The 23,624-nt window shown below is 44.0% G+C and overlaps 2 protein-coding genes across 33 annotated transcripts in view; one reads left to right on the top strand and one right to left on the bottom strand.

Annotated features, from left to right (window-relative positions):
• The window catches only part of LOC117642274 (NFX1-type zinc finger-containing protein 1-like), a 21,819-nt gene extending 8,633 nt beyond the window's left edge, over positions 1-13,186 (bottom strand). The window contains exons 1-10 of one of the 12 annotated variants that reach the window (XM_034380285.1): positions 13,169-13,186; positions 11,457-11,570; positions 9,532-9,564; positions 9,012-9,277; positions 7,261-7,494; positions 5,219-5,413; positions 4,108-4,281; positions 3,103-3,231; positions 2,463-2,646; positions 1,615-1,698 (exon numbers count right to left, since the gene is read on the bottom strand). In XM_034380285.1, the coding sequence (XP_034236176.1) occupies positions 1,615-1,698; positions 2,463-2,646; positions 3,103-3,231; positions 4,108-4,281; positions 5,219-5,413; positions 7,261-7,494; positions 9,012-9,277; positions 9,532-9,544 (1,279 nt within the window). In that variant the 5' untranslated portion in view covers positions 9,545-9,564; positions 11,457-11,570; positions 13,169-13,186. Of the gene's footprint in view, positions 1-1,614; positions 1,699-2,462; positions 2,647-3,102; positions 3,232-4,107; positions 4,282-5,218; positions 5,414-7,260; positions 7,495-9,011; positions 9,278-9,531; positions 9,565-10,624; positions 10,791-10,817; positions 10,923-11,007; positions 11,069-11,088; positions 11,238-11,456; positions 11,571-11,660; positions 11,805-12,424; positions 12,560-12,600; positions 12,718-13,168 lie in introns of those variants that run through there. The other 11 variants (XM_034380284.1, XM_034380289.1, XM_034380282.1 and 8 more) reach the window with 11 other exon arrangements.
• On the top strand, positions 11,092-23,624 carry LOC117642276 (gastrula zinc finger protein XlCGF8.2DB-like). 21 transcript variants are annotated; one of them, XM_034380294.1, is made up of 6 exons: positions 13,252-13,374; positions 16,005-16,085; positions 18,451-18,614; positions 19,292-19,372; positions 21,131-21,213; positions 22,043-23,624. In XM_034380294.1, exons 4-6 carry the CDS (start codon positions 19,350-19,352, stop codon positions 23,176-23,178), a joined length of 1,242 nt encoding a protein of 413 aa, XP_034236185.1. In that variant the 5' UTR covers positions 13,252-13,374; positions 16,005-16,085; positions 18,451-18,614; positions 19,292-19,349; the 3' UTR covers positions 23,179-23,624. The 21 variants fall into 21 exon arrangements, with proteins under 21 accessions (XP_034236190.1, XP_034236188.1, XP_034236191.1 ...); XM_034380292.1 differs by lacking the exon at positions 13,252-13,374 and adding an exon at positions 15,283-15,428; XM_034380295.1 differs by lacking the exon at positions 13,252-13,374 and adding an exon at positions 15,355-15,422.

Below are 23,624 nucleotides of genomic sequence, written 5' to 3'. Positions count from 1 at the left end.
CCTAAATCAGTTGGTAAAGTTCTCTTTCTTCGGCAAGCAGTTACATTTTCCTATCCGATTAGATAGGAATCTTGATGGGCACAGCTAGAAATCGAAAAGCTTACATTGTATGCACAAATTGAAGCATGCCCGCCAAGCATGAAGCATGCACTTACTAGTGCATACATACCGTATCCGCTTACTACATCTAGTGCGTAAGAGGCAGGGAGTTGTCTGCTTCAGTTAGCTCGTACATGTCATGTATACTGTGATAAGTGCATGCTTGGCGGGTATGCGCTAACCAGAACCAGAGCGTGCTTGCAGGCATGCTTCAGTTAGTTCAAACAGTGTATACGCCGGGCCGTGTCGGGCCGGGCCGAGCCGAGCCGCCCCGTCGGTGGCCAGCCGAGCCGGGCAGGGTGAGCCGAGCCGGCGCCCGGGCGCTGCTTTCCCGGAAAATCACCGCTCGCCGGCCGGCCGGCCGAGGCTACCTGCACCGACCGAAGGGTCGCGAAATCCCTCGGCCACTCCGGATTACTGAGGGACTGCGTCATTTTTAGTGTGTCTGTGTCTCCAGAGCTGTGCACATCGCGTCCGGGTCCGAGAGCAAGTCGGTCGCGCCATCAATTTAGTTTCGCTGGACCGTTTAGTGTTATTTCGGCGCAGTGCGTGTAGTGCAGTTGAAGTGTTGCTCGTGGTGCCCAACAGCCAGCACTCGTGTTTCAAGAGTTTGAAGCTAGATTGGCGATCTCCGGGAAAATGACTGTTTTCGTTACAAGCGGCGCAGCTGAATGCTGTAACTCCATCTTTTTAACTGCAGGGACGGGCGATGAACGTGTGGGTGGCGTATTATTTCAATTCGCTTCTCCTCTTTCATCTTTGTTCCCAAAGTATTTTCTTCTTGTCGATCGAGTTTCCCTAAAGTTTTCATCTGGATCTGAAACGCTGCTGCGCTGTTTACCACGTCGACTGAGGTTTGGCTCTCACGTTAAACTGTGATGTTCCTTGTGCGTAGCTCTCGGAGAAAAATGAAACTCCGCTTTAGTAGCCCGAATTGGTGCGCTACGATGCATAAGTGCTGCAAGATATTGAGTGTGAAAAGAAATGAAACCTGTCTGAGAATTCAGTATTTGTAACATAAAAGTTTAGAACGGGATATAAGATTTCACGATACATTCGTTGTAAAAAGTAATAAAACTGTTATGATGTTTCATAGCATTGGTTGTAGAGATTAAGAACCGGATATAAGTTTTCATAACACATTGCTTCTGAAAATTAATAATAGAGTTCTTACATTTCATAAACCACTTATGACATTTAAGAACAGCTAGTTATGAAACTTAAGAACTATTTGGATATGAAATCTAAGAGCAATAGTTCTACAAATAGGTCCAAAACCAGGTTATGAAATTTCAGAAGCATTTTTTTTAGAGTGTGCATGATTAGTCCACCCCGAGACTGGGCGACAAAGGTGCCCAGAAACTGGGCGACATTTGGCACCCTAAAAAGTGGGGCGGGCGACAAAGGCACCCAGTTGCTGGGCACCCCATATTTAGAGTGTATACGAAGAATCGCTTCGTAATACGAAGAAAATGAAGGACTTTACTTCGCAACCTGGTAGGTTCCATGCCGTACCTATCTGAATGAGGTGCTCAGCTTTGTCGGGGATGCAGGCCAGGATGTAGCCCTCCGGGGCCTCGCACGCCTCCTCCACGATCACTGCAAACAGGCAACGACACGTCAACGCTCGTCTCCAATTTACTGACAAAAACCGGGAGCAATATAGATTTATTTTCACAAACACCTCACAAATGCCAAGTTTCAGAGTCAGGCCAAATTTCGGCATGTCTCCCCTGACACGCCAATCACGCATGCATGACTGATCCCGTTAAACGCATTGCGGGCACCGATACACAAGGTAAATTCACGTCAGGAAACGGCGTGACTCACACGTCAGGCCATTTTCTGGCGTGGCTTTCAAGCTAGGCCGATTTGAGACGCGAATTTCAGTGGTCCTGTGTCTGATCATTCCACAGTGGACCAGAAGACCGTTGCAGGCTGTCAACAAATGGCACTTGATCCAAACGTTTGACCCTACCAATGGATTCCTCGTTCGGGAAGCAATCTATTGGTGGGGTCACACGTTCGGTTCGAGCCCCGTTTAGCGACTCTGGAGCTCAAAACGCGTCCGTGATTTCGACCGCCTCCACCAAGGGGATATCACGGTGAATGTCGGTGTACAAAACCAACTAATTTCAGCAGAATTTCGATGAATTTCACTCAAGGTTCGATAAATTTTAGCGAATTTCAGTCAAAATTCGATGCATTTTAACGAATTTCAGTGAATTTTACGTGTTTGATGAATTTTGGTGTACAAATTTGGCTGGAGTTATTTTCCCTTGGCCGCTCCACCGGTCTACTGGCCCACTGTGCATTTTCATGTACAGAGGGCACAATCAGTGTGGACAGACACACAGCCTCACCAATCTTGACGGAGAGCTTGTCCAGGGCCGAGCGCATGTAGGCGGCGCGCGTGGTGGTCATGGCCAGGATGTCGGCGGTCTTCATCATGGACACTCGTCCGGAGAGCGACTGGCAGCGGTCGTAGCGCTCCTGCAGGGGGCCGTACGACGTCTGCTCGTGCTTGTCGGAGTAGCCGTGGATGATCTGCAGAGAATTAAGAGACAGTGAGTCAGTCCGCACAAAAACAACCCGACACGTCCTATAACAGGCGAGAACTGCGAACGAAGCCCTGGTAAAACCAAAGCTGAGGGGCTATGCATAGTAATAGTAGGGTCACTCCATGCGCGACAGCACGCGTAATAGTGCACGCTGAAAACTGTAAGTATTAGAATCATATGAGGCACGTACTACGTTTTTGGTTACTGATACAAAGAGGCTGATTTCCGGTAATTTTGACGCGTATTAGAGCGTAAAAAACCTAATGGTCAGGTCACTGGTTTGAAGAGTGCAAAGTCCTTCCGCTAAAGCGTAACTCTAAGCTTGAGTCAAACGTAAAGTTGCGCTTGAAGACGTTCCGCTTGAAATAAAGAATACACTGGTCCCCCAAGCACTGCGTGCGTCTAGTGACATAATCAGATATTCGATGGAAAGAGCGTGAACCTTCTCGGTGAACGAGATGCAGCGCGTGAGGAACTCGTGCACGGCGTGGTTCGTCGTCGTCACCACCAGGATGGGGCCGGGGAACACGTAGGGCCGGTCCTTCTTCAGCTCCACGAAGTACTGCGCTATCTGCACACAGAACACGGAGGTTAAGGCAATTGTTAGGACATCTGCAAGCACACTGGGAATCCGGGAAGGATAACGTACGTCCGACGTTCTATTACTGAAAATTTTCAGTGAACGCCATCTCGAAACGAACTTAACAATAGGGTCAGTTGCGGTAATTATGGGACAAGGGGTAAAAATGGGACAGCTGTTTCTTGGTCAACTCTGCAAACTCAACAGTGTACTCAGTACACTCTAGTTAGAGTGTGCTCATGAGTTAACTCTAACTAGCGTGTACTCGGATGGGTACACTCTGACTAGCGTGTACTCAGATGAGTACACACCTACGCACGCCTGGCAATTTATGCAGCTGAAAGTGTGTACTCATCTGAGTACACGCTAGAGAGTGTACTCATCCGAGTACACGCTAGTTAGAGTGTACTCATGAGCATACTCCAACTAGAGTGTACTGAGTACACTGTTGAGTTTGCAGAGAAGATTTGACATTCTAGAACTCATGCAATACCAAATATGCTTTTCACAATAAAAGCATCACATTTGGAATGACATGAGTTCTAAAAAATCAAATCTTGACCAAGAAACAGCTGTCCCATTTTTAACCCGTGTCCCATAATTACCCCAAATAACCCTTCCAGTTTTTCTTCCAGATTTTCTTTGACCCAATGAAGTTTTGGCAATTTAGCATGAAACTTCGGATATATCCAGATTCTTTGTTCGCAAATTGAACGAGACGTTCATCTTGCACAAGAGCGAGTAAATTCCAAGAGCATTGATCGATCGGCGCCTTTCCAGGGGCGTCAATCAATCAAACCCTGCTGCTGCATTATTTTAATGCATTTGTTTTACTAGTGTACATACTTTCAAGGCTCATAAGCTCACCTTGCAGCCCAGGTAGGTCTTCCCCGTGCCGGGCGGCCCCTGCACGAGCGCCACCCTCTGGCACAGCACCTTCTCCAGCGCCGCCATCTGCGACTCGTTGAGCTCGTCCTTGAACTGCTCCAGCAAGGCGTCGGCGTTGTCCGTGGCGGGGGCGTTGGAGGCGCCCAGGACACCCTGCAGCACCATGGCAAGGGTCAAAGACGTGGTTCTGAACAGGGTGAATGAAAGAAGAAAACAACCACCAGCTTCGTTTTCAGGGCTCGTTTCTTTCTGAACATACCCTTACTTGCAGTACGAAATAAAAAATATTTCCAACGACATTCAAGTCATTCCAAAAACACATGCTTAAAACCTTAGCATACATAGCACAAACTACATTATTTACTTTGACATACGAAGAAATAGTTCGTAAATTACGAAGTGTTTTCTTTGTAAGCTTATATACGCTCAAAATACTTTGTCATATCAAACTGCTTTTCTTTGTAAGGTTTGAAAGGTTTTCACAGTTCAAGGAATTTCGTTGGAATGAATCACATGTTCTTATGCAAGAAAATCTCCCTCGATTTCTTGAAGTAGTGGGAGTTGAGCAAACTGATGGAGTTGAATCCACATTCAATTCCCAAACAAGACAGGGTCGCAGGAGGTCTGGTGGCCCGGCTACCACTGCTTGCACACAGTCATGCCCAGCCTGAACTCACAAACAGTTAGCAATAATCTGATCCCTAAAAACGCCTTAAAGTAGGCAATTGACTACACTCACACTCAATCGTGCAATATTTTGGTCAGGCAAAAACATAAAATTTTCTCCTATTGTGACTTAAAGCTATGCAAATCCAAAACTTTCGCAATTATACCCTTCTGACTGGTGAAAAGCAACATAGGATTGGCTTCAAACTAATGCATTTCTAAAGGGCATTAAAACTAATGCCACAGGTTTTAGGCCCCACGAGACGCACATTTTACGCCTTTGAGCTATGTTACAGTTAATTCGACGATGGACAGATCAATATTCCATCGTAGAACGCATCTTTTCTATATCTTAAGATACAAAGAAAAACCTTCGCAATACGAATCAAAACTGCCTTCGTATTTCGATGCGTCCAAAACTCACCGCCTGCGCCTTCATGTAGGAGTGGTACTTGGGCGGCCGCGAGGGCAGCTTGCAGCGCACGATCTCGGCCTCGAAGTCGGCCAGCGTGCGCATGGGGTTGCTCAGGTCCTGCCGCAGCGCGTTGGTCACGTGCAGGTAGGGGAAGTAGAAGTGGGCCGACTCGAACAGCGTGAACGTCTCGCCCACGAAGGAGGCCTGGACCCAACAAGGACGGACGACACACTGTGAGACCAAGTGCTGAGGATTCCACCCTTGAAATGTGGAGGTGTGGAATTTTCAGATTCTCTGACATGACAGACTAATTTACAGACACTGGTAAAATTGAAGCATAGTTTACACTGTTAAAAAAAATTGATTACATTTTCATTACATGGTAGTGAAGCTATAATCATTACAATGTAATTAAGAATTTCATTACACATATGTTATTAAAATTTTCATTACAGTGTAATGAACGAATGTAATTAAAAATTTAATGACAAAAACATAATGGAATTGATCAAAGTTGACGCAAATTACGCAACTTTTTGTCACGATTTGACTTAGAGTGAATTCTCAACGACTCTGACAGCAGAGAAGAGGTAAAAATTGAGTGACCCAGGACAACTCAGGTCTGAGGCAGTTTAGTTGCCTGAGTGAGAGAGATCGGGTGCTGACCCTACCAAACGGCAGCCCGTAGCCGCCTTCGAGCAACATCAGACAAACCTATTTGGTCACTTCAAATATCGCTCTATTCCTCCAAACTCTTCGCCATTAGTTTAACAATCCAGCACTTCGCATGAATCACGGATACATTTCAGGATATCTCCTCACGTTTTAATATTTTAATACGAAATACAGAGTTGAGAGTGATCCCCGTGTACCATGCGACACCTAGCGGCAGACTTGCGAATGACAGGTTTGGCATATGACGCCGTAATGGACGCGACTGTAGGAGAAAAATTGATGTTGGCGGCCAATAGAAGGCTAAATTAGTTTGAGTAAGCTGAACTTAAATCCTAGACAAATCCGAAAAAAATCAGTCATGCTTAAATATTTTTGAAAAATTTAATGACATGTAATGAAAATTTCATGACAAGCTTCATAGTGTAATGAAACTTTCATTACATGGCTAATGTCATTAAACTTCATGACCGAGGTAATGAAATTTTCATTACAATGTAATGAATGTGGAGATGTAATTAAAAATAATGACGTTTAATGAAAAATAATGTCACAAATGTCATTAAATTTCATTCATTTTTAACAGTGTAACGCTTCATTTCGAGGGGGTGAACACTCAAAGAAATCGTGAACAGAGCGCTCGGTATTACGCTGTATAACGGGGATAGTACACTGTGTAACGGCATTAAAATGCCAGAATATGGCACATTTGGCTCAAAAATAGTATTACAATTACGTGTAATACGCGGTTTTGGTGTACAGGGTTTTACACTAGTGTTTATACCCCCTCGCTTCATTTGAGTGTGGATCTACGCTTGAAGACATCGTCCTTCATGTCAAGGAAGTCCCATGTTTTCGCTGGCGACCGATTTCCAAGGGATTCCCTAGGAACTTCCAAAGAGGAACTTCCAAAGATTCCAAGAGACTCGCTTGGACCATGCAAAAATTTCACGGGACTCCCTTGGTTATGCTTAATTCCCCTTGGGCTTACAGGGGACGATTTTACCGTGCACACTGCAAATCCAAGTCCAAGTGTGAGACAGTCTCACAATACTTGGCGTGAACCCAAATGTCTCACACTCACGTGGGTCTCGGTCTCACGCTTGCCAGTGTGAGGCGGTTTGTCTCACACCGCGAGCGTCCGACCCATGACACTCACCCACAGGGAACCATGGAAACCATGGGTAGCAAGTGTGGGACAAACCGTGCCTCACACTTTTGAAAGTGTGGGACGAACGTTGCCCATGGACACTTGCACACTCGTCCGTGCACACTAGCACGCGTGAGACAGAGACATACCGGTTCACACGTGCAAGTGTGAGACTCTCTCGTCTCACACTATGATCCGCAGGGGGCTCTGGGCCCCTCAGAGCGGTCACCTGGTTGAGCAGCAGGAAGTCCCCCTTGCCGGTCACGCCGCGCACCAGCTTGAGCACGACGCGGCCGTCGCGCAGCAGCGCGGGCCTGCTCTCGTGCACCACGCCCACCACGAAGTCGTTGAGGGCCTTCTTGTCCTGGGTCAGCAGCACGATGTTGCCCGTCAGGAAGCGCTGGTCCTCCTCCCAGCGGACGTGCTGGTAGCGCGTCGGGTCGAACCGCATCTCCACGCCCGCCTGCAGCAGAAACCATTCGGTCAAACCAAGTGTGGACAACTCCACACTAGCTGGTGCGGAGAAATTCTCCACACTAGAGGGGCAAACAACTTAGTCAAAATTTGTACGCCGTTATTTCCAATTCACGGTATTTCACAGTTATTTCAACGTTAACTAGAGGGTATTTCGACGTTATTTCACGTTATTTCGCCTTATTGCGCGTAACTACACCGTTATTTCAACGTTATTTCACGTTATTGCAAGGAAAATCTACACCCAAATTCAAGTTATTTGCCCCTCGTCCACCCTTGAAAGCACAGAGTTTGCAGTCACCCCACTTCAAGTGTGGAGGAGCTCCCAGAGCCATAGCTGCACGTAGTTGTACCACTTACTTCTACCCCACCCCCCCAAAAAAAGTAGCAGCCACAGCCATTTCGTTTTTTCCATGCACTCTCTCTTGGAGTGTGGAGAGTGCAAAACTCAGCGCATCCAAGAGACAAGATAGAAAATTCCACACCACCGCATTTGAAATGTGGAGTTCTCCACACTGGGTGCAGTCTGACATGCTCGATTTGATCTGCACTCCTAGAACCCCACTAACTATTCTTCCGCCTTGCAAGGAAAAGTAGCTTGTCACAACATAGTATGCAAAGTATGCATTAAAATAAAAAAAATAGAATAAAATAAAAACAGTGCTACAAAAACTAGTTTGAACTGCCAAGACTCCCCTCATGTTTCCAAAAGGGGCTACGCTATCTTTTTCCTTTGTCCTTTGAGGTCCAATTGACGGGATCCTTTGCCTTTGTTGTGACCAGAGTTAGGGATGAACGACTAAATTGTAACATTAACATTCATGGCTCTATAACGTATAAGGATGGTCTCCCTCTAGAGGAATGAATTCAAGAAATAGAAAGGAACTTATAAACAAAGAATTCTGAAACAGTTATTACATAATAATTAGTTTACCTCTCTGCTATTTCACTTCACACTGACCAAAATGAAGAATATTCTGAGACAACACTACATTTTTAAAATGGAAAAACCCTTTACTTGACATTTCAAGAAATACATAAATCCCTCCACAGATAAAAGTAAAACGTAACTATAGGCTTGAGTGCAGTATTATGTAACGCCAGAAGAAGTCACCCTTGAAAGTAAGAATTATAGACAAGAAACTCAACCATGCGTTCTACATTGCTGGAATGTGGACTCATGACCCTGTTACGCTTGATTTTAAGCTTAAAAGGATAAACCTTGAAAACAGCCGGTTATACTTTGCTTTACTTTTACTGGTGTTGGGTCAGTTGGAGTAATTAAAGGACCCAGGGTAAAAATGGGACAGCTGGTTCTTAGTCAGGATTTGACATTTTTGAACAAATAACATACCAAATGTTATGTTTTTACTGTGAAAATAAGACTTGCTACGGCACAAGTTTTAAAATCTCGATTCTTGACTAAGAATCAGCTGTCCCATTTTTACCCTGTGTCCTATAATTAAACTGACCCTAGACTCATAAAATGAATATTTAAAAAACCACCTCCTGATCGAAGCGGCTGCGCTCCTTGCTGATGACGCGCGCGGCCTTGACGGTGTAGCAGGCCGTGCTGTCCAGGATGCGCGGGTTGGCGCGGATGTCGTCCAGCTGCTCCCTGAGGGAGCGCAGGAAGTCCTCCGAGAGGAGGTCGATGTGCGTCTGCAGCAGGTCATCGTGGTCCAGGAACGGCCCCTTCTTGTGGATCTTCGGCAGCTGCACTCCGCTTCGGTCCGAGTTCAGGTCCTCTGGCGTGGGGAACAGCGGGTCCTCTGCAACCCCAGCAAAGTTCCCATGACTCACCCGAAAACGGGAAAAACGATGCCGCAAGCACACCCTTAAAACCTTATGAAGTATTTTGAGCATACATGCGTACAAACTAATTAACTTTATTATACAAAGAAATAGTTTTAAATTGCGAAGTATTTTCTTTGTATGCTCAAAATACTTTGTTCTTACAAACTGCTTTGCTTTGTAAGGGCCTGACTAGTTTGTAAGGTTTTCTCAGTGCAGTCAGAGTACTCACTGTAAATCGCCATTAATCAGTCAAAGATGGAATCTGAGAACAAACGGAAGTACAATTAGAACAATCTCCTCTAGGAAACAAGGGAGCCACCCATAATTTTGAGGTGGACACTGAGTCCAGCCGTCACAAACATTCCCAATCCCAATCCCCAAATATCGAACTCCTATTTTATAAGAAACACACAAAAATCGAGAGTTTCTACAGAAAGAATCATAATAAGTCTGAAAGTCTCAAATACAGGCCAGTTTAAAGTTCAACACCAGACAATGAGGCTTTTCTTGGTTGCTACTATGCTAGAACTTTCAAACAACTATTCCGCTCAAAATATCAACGCAAACAGTTGAAGATGACATCTCACACTTCTATGCGTAATTTGAAGAAGATGGCATTGAAACCATTTCAAAACAACCACTTCATATTCAAATACCAGGCGCTCCATTTTAAGTACCTGTTCATTTTTACAAAAAATTATATGATGAAGTAGGAATTTTTGTCATTTAAATTGTTGAGCTACTTTCCATCCTTCTTTTCAAACCGTACCCTAAAAAATATATTTATATTGGAAGCACCTATACGTGTCCACAATAGAAAAGAAGCCCGTTGAAAGTAGCTGTAAGAGCTTGTCCCTTTAAGAGAATAGGACAATACACACAAAATAGTTCCAATATGACCGCAACACAACCAAGATTGATTACGTAATCTCCCTTGGTCAATGGGTACGGGTTAATACAGACCGATAATTTGCGTGACCAAACATAGAAAAAGAAACACAAAAAGGACACAACTTAAATTGACATGAAATTCTGTCTTGGAGTGGAGTACCACCATATGCCTTACAAGCACTGCTTTCAGCGGTGACACAGAGCCATTAATTGTAGGATGTAGATTACCATGGGATTCCACTTGTCGCAGGGCTAGGGACATAAACGCAAGGAAAGCACACTCACCCAGTGAGCTTTCAGATGGAAAGAGAGGGATGAAGAAGGGACGCACTGAATGCAAGACAGATCGCCTTCAATCGCTTCAATCTATGCAAAGTTACTTCAAATAAGTTATAGACTTAAACTCAACCTGTATGGCTACAGCCACCTACCTCTTTGAGTTCATGACATACACACAAAAAACCGGACCAAACCAATGACTAGAGTACACTTTCACTGAACTATCACAGGTGTACTAGTACTGTACTTTGCCCATAAACACTAGGTTTCCACACGATTATGCAAGGAAAAAATAGGCGAAACGACAAATGGATTGTCAGGACAGTCTCAGCAAACTAAGCTCACCGAAACTCGCAACACGCGACGCCTGTCACTGAGTTCGTTCTTCAGCGTGGGCTACTACGTCATTCAGCATTCAATCTTCCCCACGTCCGGATACCTCTAAATAAACTGAGAAATCAAACGTTAGAAACTGGAGGGTCTAGGCTGCCGGTGGGGTTATGTTTACAACAGCAGCACTGTGAACTGCGAATACCAGCAGTGCGAATAGCGTGCTCTTCCTGTTCCGCGGCTCGCCTCGTCCCCCCCCCTCCCCCTTTCCCTCCGCCTCCCTTACGCGCAGCAGACGACGACCACGACACCACGACACCTCAGCTGCGAGCAGCGTCAGCAGAAAGCGCAGCGCTGCTCGACAACTGCTCCACTCGTACGGCACAACCGGAGAACAACTTTTACAAGGCCACTTTGGGATGCCGAGTAAACAACATTCCCAGTGCGCCAGGAAACACTTCATTCCAAGAGTGACAACACGCTGGAACGAACGTGACAAAACGTCGCGCTCTTTCGAGCATATCTCAATTGCTCAGAGGTGTGTGACTTTTTGACTCGCTCGTTTCGAGCTGATGTCACGCTCCTGCAACGATAGTGGAGTATTTGGTTGACGTTTCGTTTCCGGAACACGCTCGTTCAATGAATCCAGCTCACCTCAGGCTCACCTCCTGGCGTAGCGTAGTGGTGGCGCAACCGCGTACAGCCACAGCCACGGCCGCAGCACAGACAGGCGCTCAACCCGGATTTCACTCTTGTCGCGGACGGTACCTAGTAACAACACACAGCAAAATTAGCACGTAGACTTCCGTTTTCATCCCTCGGGCGCAAGTCATCACTCAGCCACTGAAACGAAATTACAAACTACAAGAAGTGGTGTATGAAGAACGACGCGGCTGCGGTATGACGACACTGCTGGATGATTTTACTTTCGAGTGTACTGATTTCATCCAATGTGACGTATTCGGCCTTCATCGATTGGCACTGTTATTCAAAGACTCTGACGTCACATTCGTTGCAATGAGGTATTTTGCGATAGTGAAGAAGAGAAGGAAGAAGATGCGGCGGTGGGGGTAGAACATAACAAACCCTCATTTGTTTAGGCAGTTCGTCTGCTTGCGGGGCGAGGCGGGGGCGGGTGGGGGGCATCATGGCCGGCAAACAAATGAGGGTTTGTGATGTTCTACCCCCACCGCCGCATCTTCTTCTTTCTCTTCTTCACTATCGCAAAATACCTCATTGGTTTGAATTCAGTGTCGCATACGTTAGAACGTGACGTGGCCGCTAAATGAGGATGTCCAATAGACCTTTCCGGGCTAAGCTTCTTGTGCAATAACCCAATCTTTGCGCCGCCACACTGTAAGACCCAACCTATTTGCAGCGAAATGGCACTAAACTCGTTGTTGTTGATACTCCAGTAGACACAGAGTTCAATCCCGTTTCGCCACAAAAGAGCTGGATCTTAAAGTGTGGCGGCGCAAAGATCCGAGTATACTGAACAAGTTGCTTAGCCCGGAAAGGTCTATTCCTTTGAACGTGGATTTACGTTCCAACGAATTAGACACATTATGCAAACAAACGTTACAAAATTCCCATTCAAACGAAACGAATATACTGTCACATACGTTGACTACCAGAACAGAGAGACGCGCAACACCGGAAACGGAGTGAGTTTGAAAAGGGTACCAGGCTCTTCAAAGGGATAAATTTTCGAACATAAATGTTTTCCTAAACCAAACTAGTCTTGAAACAGGCTTAACTGCTCTGGATAGAATGACGCTCACTGGCACTTCGACTCAACTATTTTAAGTTAGGTTGCCAGCGACATTTCCGGTTTAAGGGATCCTCTTGTTTTTCACGAATAGTATGGTCTAATGGCGCTGCTTCGAGGAAATAGGCACTGTTCATCAATGAAACAATGTCAACATGTTCTATGCTTGCCCAATGTGACTTGAAGTCGAAGCTCCAACTTCCGGTGCAGTAAGCGGTGAAAAGCTTAGGAAGTATCATGAGCCTATGATAGTCACAAACTATTTTATTTATTTGTTGTACGAAGAAATAGTTTGTTAATTTCGAATTATTTTCTTTGTGAGCTTATGTAAGCTCAAAATACTTTGTTCTGACAAGCTTCTTTCCTTTAGGTGCTACCACAATGGTCTCATACTTAAGTCATGTCATAGTTAGCATCTCATTGTTAGTGAGATAAGGGCCTGTGGCACAGGTTTGAGTGTTCTGAGCCATCCTCAGATTAAAGTTAATGAGGAAATTTTCGGCTTAAAACACTCAAACCTGTGCTACAGGCCCATATGTCACTAACTATGAGATGCTAACTATGATATGGCTTAAGTATGAGACCATTGTGGTAGCACCTTTTGCTATGCCGAAAATAGTTTGTAGGTTTTAAGAGTGAACCCTTCAGAGCAGAATGCCTCCAGTGCGATAATTTTACAATTAGTAGTGTTACGCCAGGGCGTGCCGAAGCCCAGCCACAATGTAGAACGCCGTAAATAGAGCATTTTATAAATCTAAGTCATCTGCGATCGGAGAACAAGAAGAATTACACAACCGGGAAACGGTGCGGGCAACTTCATAATAACTAGACGCACTTACTAAGTATAGACCTTTCCGGGCTAAGCAACTTGTTCAGTACACTCGGATCTTTGCGCCGCCACACTTTAAGATCCAGCTCATTTGTGGCGAAACGGAATTGAACTCTGTGTCTACTGGAGTATCAACAACAACGAGTTTAATGCCATTTCGCTGCAAATAGGTTGGGTCTTACAATGTGGCGGCGCAAAGATTGGGTTATTGTACAAGAAGCTTAGCCCGGAAAGGTCTATTATGAACGTAGCTATTCACGGTAAAAACGGAGCCTGGTTTTCCCAGGAACTCCCTGGAAATCGCCTATGTCTCTTCCATAGGCTTCCTGGGAAAACCAGGTTCCGTTTTTACCGTGTTTGCAGGGACTGTTTCCGGGTTTTGTTATTATTCTTCTACTTCTTTATTCGGCGCTCTGGTGGAAAAGTCTGTTCAGGTCAAGCAAAACGATGCGTGCACTTAGTCTGGCGTAACACTAACACTAAATTACTCTGTAGATTTTTCTGCGCACCAATGTACGAAATTAAACGTGCATTTCGTAACGCAGGAATTTGAGCGCGACAACGCACGATTTCGTGCGCAAGTGTGCAGAAAATCGTGCATTGTTGCGCACAAATTTGATCCAGGAAGCGGAAGAAGGGGATAACTCAATTTTGGCCATTTTTCAGGAGAAACAAAAAACTGTTAGCAGGGAAAACTAAAACAAAACAAATGAATGTTGCACATGTTAATAATTTCAAAAAGCATTAGTAAAATTTTGGGAAAAAAATCAAAAGTGTAAGGTCACTCCGTAGAGGATTTCTGCGACTTATCACTTTCCGTTGAAATGGAAAACAGAGTCAGCTCACCTTATATTTCCTAAACAAAGAGGAATTTGGAGACAAGTCAAGTGGGACAATAGTCTGCATAAAGTGTAAGTAACTCTGGTGTATTTTTTGGACTTAGCTCTTTTTTCCAAATTGAAATTTAAAATTTAGGGGGGTTAAGTTGAGTTGATTCTTTTTACACTAGATTCATAAAAAACACAAGTTGAGTTATATCCTTTTGCCAATTTGTCAAACGGACTCATGTAGACTAAGGTTGAGTTATCTCCATTTTCCAATGAAATTTAGACTGTAAAAGGGGTTAAGTTGAGTTAAACCCTTTTTCCAAGTGGATTTTCTCCTAAACTGCTTGGAATTCAGTCAAATAATTTGGTGTAATGATGTAAACCATTCTAAGGCACAATAATAAAATAAAAACTCAATTTGGGGATAAGTCAAGTTATTCCCTTCTTCCGCTTCCTGGATCATTTATGTGTTTCGAAGTGCATGTTTAATTTCGTGCATTGGCGCGCAGAAAAACCTACATATTAATTTAGTGTGCTGGCTTGCATTGAGGGACACGCTGAAAACCGTATAAACTATTGTAGGTCTTCCTAAGAATAGCTTGTTACAACAAAGTAATATGAGCATACAAAAGCTGCTACAAGCTTTTACAAGGTCCTTTGCTCAAAGAATCTTATTTGGAATGCGTGTGAATTTCTGTGAGTTCGGTTTAACCAGTACATCTCTCTTCGACTATTCCAGGTTTCAGTGGTCTTTCTTTGTTCTTCCCTCTGCTATTTAATGCAGGTTAAATTATGACTTCTGTTTTTCGGTACCTTTCCCCATCATCAAATTTCACAGCTTCCCGTGCTATCAAGCTAGGAGCCTTCGGCGGTGGCCGGGAAACGGTAGGATTAGAACGTTTGAAAGGGACCTGCGTTCCTGCCAGAGCCGATGACCGACCGCCTTTAGTAGCCACCGACGTTGATGCTTTTGTTCAGTACACCGCCACTTGGCCGTTTCATTGTCTGCAGTTGTGTCTTTCTTGACTCTAACGATCTATAACTTTTTGTTTACAGGGCTATCCACCTATGCCGGAAGTCAAGCCTAACACTGCGCATTCTTGAGCCTTGAGCTCTCAATGAAAAATAGTTTCATGACTAACTTTTGGGCACGAGAACCCACGTTACCGCCCGCGACCGTGGTCCCCTGCTCGAGGGTAGAAGTTGGTGAAAATGTTTCTTTTCTTTCATAAGATATGCCTACAATTTTCTAACATTAGGTCGCAATAAATTTGTTCAGTTGAAATTACTTTCTTAACCTTTTACTAGGTTAAGAAGGTAATTTCAACTGAACAAATTTATTGCGACCTCTTAAGAGACGTTTTTTTAGCCTCTCTTGAATGTAGGCTATTGAAATCGGTCCAAACAAACATGAGCCTGTAAACTATTTCACCTTTCACAGAGAAGCCCTTATTTTTAACGAATTCACTGTGGGACCGATTTTTTGGCGCGTCCCGTGTATTAATTCACAAAAGAAACTTTTTCACCGGAAGTCCCCAGTGCCAGAAATTTTGCCATGAAGTCGTGTAGTGCGGTGAAATCGCTTTGCGTGTGGGGCTTATGCAATGCATGCTTAGGAAGGCATTGGTGGCGGAAGGGGCAGAGGTTTTTCTGTGCACGTGGATGCGTTAGAGGCAGCTTGTTGGGTCCAGAACAGCTGTATTAGATTTGGGGCGTTTGGCAAGACCGCTTTAAAGCCAACGATTATGGACCACTTACTTGGCCTTTCTCTTTTGCAGGTCTCGGGGAGACGGAGGCGTCTTCGGGTTTGAAGTCTGAGGACTCCCCATCGTTCCAATGTGTCCTCTGCATTGTGAAAGGTAAGAACCCTGCCTAATGTGGCATCTTTTGCGTCTAATGTTCTTTGCTTGGTCCCGTCCCGGATCGGACTCTGGGTGGTCAAATTGCATTTTAGTCCGTAGATAAAATAAAAGTCCCGAAATAACGCGTAAAGTCGACGTTGCGAACGAACTTTCTGCGCCTTTTTTAGAACTCCTCCGTAGAGCCTCCATAGAAATAGAGCAACTTTTACACCGTCCTTCACTGAGATGTTTAAAATTCACACTCTTGAAAGCTTATAAAGAAAAGTGCTTTGCAGTACGAAGTATTTTCCGGCTTTGTATTACGAACTCCCTTGCGAACTCTTTTCTTCGCATTGCAAAGACAAAGTTTGTAAGTTGCGAAGCATTTTCTTTGTTGCAAAGTAACACTTCGCAATGCAAAGAAAAAGTTTGTAAGAGCCACACTAAATTACTATGTAGGTTTTTCTGCGCGCCAATGCACGAAATTAAACATGCACTTCATAACGCACAAATTTGTGCGCGACAATGCACGATTTTCTGCATACACACTAAACTTCTTACGGATACATCCTATCTGTATTACGGACATTTTTGTGCAATTGCAATTACGGATAGATTTTGCTTGTAATACGGATGAAATCATCCGTATTACAAAGAGTTTTACGTCCGTAACATACAGACGAAAATATCCGTATGGTACGGACGTAAAACTCTTTGTAATACGGATGATTTCATCCGTATTACAAGCAAAATCTATCCGTAATTGCAATTGCACAAAAATGTCCGTAATACAGATAGGATGTATCCGTAAGAAGTTTAGTGTGTACTTCCGCACGAAATCGTGCATTGTTGCGCACAAATTCGTGCGTTTTGAAGTGCATGTTTGATTTCGTGCACTGGCGCGCAGAAAAACCTACATAGTAATTTAGTGTGAGAGTTTGCAATGCAATGCCGGATACTTTGCAAGGTTTTTTTTTAGTTTATCAGATGAACGCAGTTCTGAGCTAAACTGTTCACATTGTATCGCCAGTTTTATCTCGCTTACTGTTCTGATGGACTTCTGTTCAGGTCCCGAGCATGCCATGAAAGGCGAGCCATGTATGCTGGTCGACATGGCAGAGATGTCGAGTGAAGCAAATGGATGTGAAATGGTTAGTTCGAGGGACTTACACGTCGAGGACGAGGCCGAGTCAAAATCAACGTTGAAAACTCATCAGTTTATTACCGGAAGTGATCTTGACACCCATACCGGAGAGAAATCCTACGAGTGTACAGTTTGCAAGAAGAAGTTTGCTCTTAGAGTTTATCTTCAATCTCATCTGCGAACTCATTCGGGTGAAAAGCCTTACGAATGCTCCGTTTGCGGCCATAAGTTTTCAAGGCAGTTTTCATTAAGGATTCACTTGCGTAAGCACACCGGTGAGAAGCCATTTGAGTGCACAGTTTGCAGCAAGAAGTTTAGTGACGGAAGCTTTTTGAGGAGCCATCTGCAACGAATGCATGTTCAGGAGAAACCATTCGAGTGCACAGTTTGCAATAAGAAGTTCAGCGACGGAGGTCTTTTGAGAATACATCTCCGACGAATCCATATTCCGGGAAAGCCCCACAAGTGCACTGTTTGTGATCAGAAATTTCATCGGTCGGAGCAGCTGAGAAGACACCTCCGAAAGCATACCGGAGAGAAACGTTTCAGATGCACAATTTGCAACGAAACGTTCGCGACCGGATCTTGTCTGATAACTCACCTAAAGTGCCATATTGGGGTGTAGGCTGTTGAATGGTTGGTTTTAAATCAACTGAGTGATCTTGCCCCAAATCCCTCTTTTTTTTCGCTATCCCAGGGGCAGGGCAGACTGGTCAATTCTGCTGGCACTTCGAAAGGTCGCTGTAGCACGCCAGTGGCTTTTGCTGACTGCTTCGAAATTCTTGTCTTGCTGCCTATCGTTATTGCTATTGCATTGTTATTGTATTAATCTATCTCACTGTGGTTATAATGTTAAGTGTCTTCATTAATTCCTCTTTTGTTAGCATCGTATCGTCTTTTTTTGTTATTACTTCTTCACGTCAGAATCGTCCTTATTTTGTGCCACCTGAGATCCCGAGTTTTTCCTGCTGTGCCAGGATGATCCTGATTATATGTGTTTATTATTATTGTTATTTGCGACCCTAAAATGTATTTGAAGTTTTCTTTTGTACTTGATTCTGTCGTTCCTGAAGAAACTAAATAAATTCAAAATGTGCTATAGCCTTGGTGACCTTCCTTTCGTTCGAAAAAAGAGGTTGCATTGGTCGCAGTGAAAATGAATCTCGTCACCGCGTTTGAAGAGTGATTCAAGGTACCCGCTGTGTCAAAACTAATCTTGCCATTTTCTTTCTCCTTTAGTGATGTCATGATGGCCTAACCCAATCAGGAAGGAAGAACCAAGAAAGATTTCAAGAAGAAGCTCTTTCGAAACGCAGATTTCTTCGCCTGGTGTTCTTTTGTACACTGATCGACACTGGCTGTGCATCCTGCGCTCGCTGTCAACGCTGGAGGATTGAAGCCAGGTGATTATGCATCTCTATGTTAACAGTAAGGGAAGGTCTCGTTACACTCCCGATTTTCCTACAGAGAAATGCCGTGGAGTCATAATACTAAAGCTTTTTGTTCGTTTAACGAAGAAAAAGCTCAGCATTATCTTGGGAGTGTACGCAGGGTTCTCCACTCGCATCTTTTTCGTGTTTGTTTTGTTTCAATTATTCAAAACTGAAGATGGCCGTTGCTGTTTTAATGGTTTTTCTTATCCAATATTGAAACACAAGGGTCTTTTGTGGACAATTTTACGCATTTTCAGATGCATTGGAGCAAAAGATCAAAACTTTGGCTGAAATCGTGCACACATTAATGCGTCATTTTGCAGACCTTTTTTTTTCGAGTGATATGGTTACCCTAAAATAGTTATTTGACGCTGAAAAGTAGAAGTTTTGTTCCAATAGTTGTTAAAATTTCGCACTTGAACACATTGCCTGCCGTTTGTCTTAAGCATTCCCACTAGTATATTTTTATTGAGGTCTGAACAGGTTCGGAAATCATCACAGTAGTACGTTCAATCGGCGATACTGCCTCCCTTAATACAGTGTTAGTGTCTGCGTTACACGCTTAACCGAAGTTGACAGGCTGTGGACCTGTCGACAGGCTCCAAAGTCTTTGACCCCTACACTCACTTTCTTTTTCTCGTTCGCAGGTCGCTGGAAGAATCGAGCTACTGTTGATTTTCAGTCCTACGACTCGCCTCCATTTCCATGTGTGCTCTGCGTTGTGAGAGGTAAGACTTTGGCAACACGCTACGAACTGAACTATCTGCTTTGTCCACACTTACAAATGCATGGTTGCAAGAACGCACTACTTTCAAACGTGTTCTTGCACTGCATGAAAAAACCACAGCAAAAGTACACAAATTTCTGTCAAATGTTTAATTAGGAATTTATTGCACTTTCAAAGTACAACAATTGTTGTACAAAGTACAATGGAACCGGCATGACGAGTGCTGTGCGGTCCAGGCCTCGTTGTGGTTTGTACAATTCTCGTTGTACTCTCTACAATCCCTGTTGTACTTCTATTGTACAGTTTTTGTTATACTTTTGTTGTATTAGTCACACTTTGCCTTGCAGTGTGGCCAAGTACGCACTTCCAAATGTACCCTGGCAGGTACATACTCAACACATTGAAATGTCTGCGAAGCATGGCTTCGGTGTACGAAGAAAACGGAGGCATTGTAAATTCTACGAAGAAACGTTTTGGGTTACGAAGCAAAATCCTTCACGATATACACCGTTTCTTCACGATACGAAGCAATTGTACAATGCCTTCGTTTTCTTGGTATTGCGAAGCTAAGTCTTTCTAGACTTTTCTGAGGAGTGAAGCATATGCGCAGCGTAGTTATTTACGCTTCACAAAAGGCCTCATGTTTAGTTTTACCTTACACCTGCACTGGTAGCCAACGAATGTGACGTCATATTCGTTGGAGTGTGAATTTTGTCACGTTCGTTTGAATATGATGTCACATTCGTTTGAACGTGACTCGTCCGTTCAGGTAGGGTGTCACATTCGTTTGAACGTGGATCAACATTCAAACGAACGTGACAAAATTCACATTCGAACGAATATGACGTCACATTCGTTGGCTACCAGTGTGTGCACTGTATCAATTTGTTGTCATATTATGACAAAATCGTGGATGACATTTTCATCACTTGCAAATGATGACGATGCCGTCTCAAAGTGACGACATTTTCATCAAAGCCAAGATCGATTGATCTTTGAGCTTTAACTCTTTTTCATTTTGCATGGGCGTGACAACTATGTCTTAATGATTTGACGACATCCTTGTAAGGAAAATTAGCCTTGATATTGTCGTGAAGTGATACCAATATTTACAGAGTGTGTTTCACTGCTGGAGTGCTCTGCAATAACCTGAATGTTGTCGATTGGAAGCTATTGAAGTTCCACTGCGCTTTGACGGTAACTTGCCCACTCTACAATCCAAGATTTGTACCATGGTACGCCAAAATTTGGAGACAAAAAAGCTCGCAAGCACGCTCATAACAAAGCCCCAATGCGAGACATGTCGACACGGCCTTAGGCCGTACGTCCGGCCATTACCTGCTAGATGTCAGCACTAATTCTCGCATTGGGGTAGACTTTTCTGTATGCAGTTCGGGCGGACATGGACCATTATGGCACTGTTAGGCTGCCATCTTGGCAGGCTTTATGCTTGCCCGGAGGCTAGAAGCTGCCTTCGGATTTGTCCAGTTAGAAGCTATTGACATTCCACTCCTTTGAGGTAACTTGCCCACTGTAAAAAAATTCCGAACTTTTGTACGGCAATGGTAGAGAAAAATATAGGACGGAGGTATGGAGAAAAGTACGGAACGTTCCGTACTTGCTCCATAATAACCCATGTAAATGGGTACGGAAAAAAAGTACGGAACGTTCCGTAGTTGGCAAGCACGGACGTTCCAGGCCAATTATTGACCAGACATGTTCCGTACTTTTTCCTCACAGTGCCCTTTTTCTTCTGCAGGTCGGCGCGAAAACGGGCACCATCATCGGGCCTGCCGTTGGAGGACTCGCCGCCATTTCAATGTGTGCTCTGCGTTGTGAGAGGTAAGAAGCTCGCCCTTTCTTGTGTTCTGTCCAAGTAACAAGAAGGGAGCACCTTCTTTTTAATTTTGGTTCATTCCGAGATCAAATGTGTGGAGGGCACGGTGCCCAGTGATGGCCACTTTTAGCGCACTTCTTTACGAAGTTTCCCTACATTGTACCGGTATTAAAATCTTCAGGAACATACAAGAGTATAGAAAAGATTCTCTTTGTAAACCAGCAAAATAAAATTTACCCTTTGAGGAATAATTAACCAAGTATCAGTGTACAGTTTGCCCCGTGACGGCCACCTTTTCACCAGTGATAGCCAGTGTCTCGGCCCAGTAATGGCCGCACTGGGGTTCGATTATTTTGTTTTCGTTTTTGACATTCATTGAACCCAATTTGGACTGGTTTGCACCGTGCTCGAAGCATCAGGGGTAGCTGTATCTCAGGACGGTGTTCTCAGTAGTTAGAAACACACATCTAGGGTAAAGTTCCGAACACATTAAATGTTAGGGTAGAATTTTGTACGTGCAACTTGCACGATTTTCTGCACACGTGGATTTTTCATATTATTATAAGTTATATGAATAAATCCTTGCAATTTCAAGCACAATTTTATGCACGACGGTACACAGGTTTAACATTATGCACCACCACGTACAAAATTGTACAACATTCAGTGTGAACTTGGATCAGGGCAGCAATTTTGGATCATTTTTGGTAGTGACCCCGTACCGCCAAACCAATCGACCAATTTAATTTTTCCAACGTTTTTGAACAAACATTTTTTTTTGCTTGCCCCTAGTTGTTTATGTTTCTACAATTGGTGTTTGAATTGCTTGTGCAGGTCCCGAGCACGTCATGGATGGTGCACCATGTATCCTGATCAAGAGTTTCCAGTTTTGTGACGACGAAGCATCAAGTGACGGCGAAATGACGAGTCCGACGGACATGGACAATGAAGAGGAGCCGACGAGCCGAGCTATTCCGAGCAATCATGTCCAAGCCAGCAGCTCTAGGGAGAGCCGTTTTGAGTGCACAGCTTGCAATAAAAAATTTAATCGGCTTAGCTTTCTAAGAGACCACCTTCGGACCCATACTGGAGAGAAACCATTCGAGTGCACAGTTTGCAACAAAAAGTTCAACACGGAAAGAGGGCTTAAAGGTCATCTCCGAATACATTCAGGAGAGAAACCCCATGAGTGTATGGTTTGTAGTAAGAAGTTTACTTTTCGACGTGATCTCGAAACTCATGCCCGAACCCATACTGGGGAAAAGCCTTTCGAGTGCACAGTTTGTCACAAGAAGTACACCACGGCAAGTGATCTGCGACGACATGTCCGAACCCACACTGGGGAGAGGCCTTTCGAGTGCACAGTCTGCAATGATAAGTTTTATAGGTCCTCTGATCTCATACGTCATCTTCGAGTCCATACGGGAGAGAAACCATTCAAGTGCACAGTTCGTAACAAAAAATTCAACACTGGGGGTGGACTTACAGCCCATCTTCGCACTCATCGAGGAGCGAAGCCTTTCGAATGCACCCTTTGCAGGAAGAAGTTGTCGAGCGAATCATATCTAAGGACTCATCTACTTACCCATACCGGGGAGAAGCCTTATGAGTGCTCAGTTTGTAATATGAGATTTACAGACGAATGTGTTCTTAGACGTCATGTTCGAACCCATACCGGGGTGAAGCCTTTCGAGTGCAAAGTGTGTGATCAGAAATTCTATCGGTCAGAACATTTGGGACGTCACGTTCTAACCCATACCGGGGTGAAGCCTGTCGAGTGCTCTGTTCGTAATAAGAAGTTTTATCGGTCACATCATTTGAGACGGCACATGTTTTACAAGCGTTTCAGATGCACAGTTTGTAACAAGAGGCTTTCGTCACAGGCTTATATGATTACTCATCTCAAGTGTCATATTAGGGACTTACTTGTCGAAAGGCCATTGTCACGTGAGAATTCCAATTGTACCTAAACGGAACAAACCAGTGTTATATAAGACATTGTCGTTTGCTGTCTCCTTGGATTAATGCCAAGTCTAAGACTTTTGCCATATTTGTCGTGTCAAAATATTGCAAAAACATTTTCTATGTCTACATGATATATCGTATCCTGTATATTTTAAATCGTGTGGTAAAGTGTCTGATTTTAACTACGCTTCGTTTGAACGTACTTTTTAATATGTTGATGTTTTTTTTTCATGTGTTGGATTGTTGATTCTAAATGAAAGATTTTTTCTTTCTTTTTCTAGTGACGTAACGTTTAATTATTCGTCTTATTAAAGAAATCAGAATGTTGTGTTCAACTTTATTTCTGTAGTGCTTGTGAGAGATTTCTCTGGAAGTGCCGAAATATATCTTGTCATTTTTCCATTTTCTTCCAGGTTGGCGTGACCACACGGTCTGTTCCAATGATCAGGAA

This window comes from Thrips palmi, unplaced genomic scaffold (genome assembly GCF_012932325.1).
Source record: "Thrips palmi isolate BJ-2018 unplaced genomic scaffold, TpBJ-2018v1 HiC_scaffold_16, whole genome shotgun sequence".
NCBI lineage: Eukaryota > Metazoa > Arthropoda > Insecta > Thysanoptera > Thripidae > Thrips > Thrips palmi.
The sequence above is the reverse complement of the archived record's forward strand: the minus strand, read 5'-3'. Positions and strand labels throughout refer to the sequence as shown.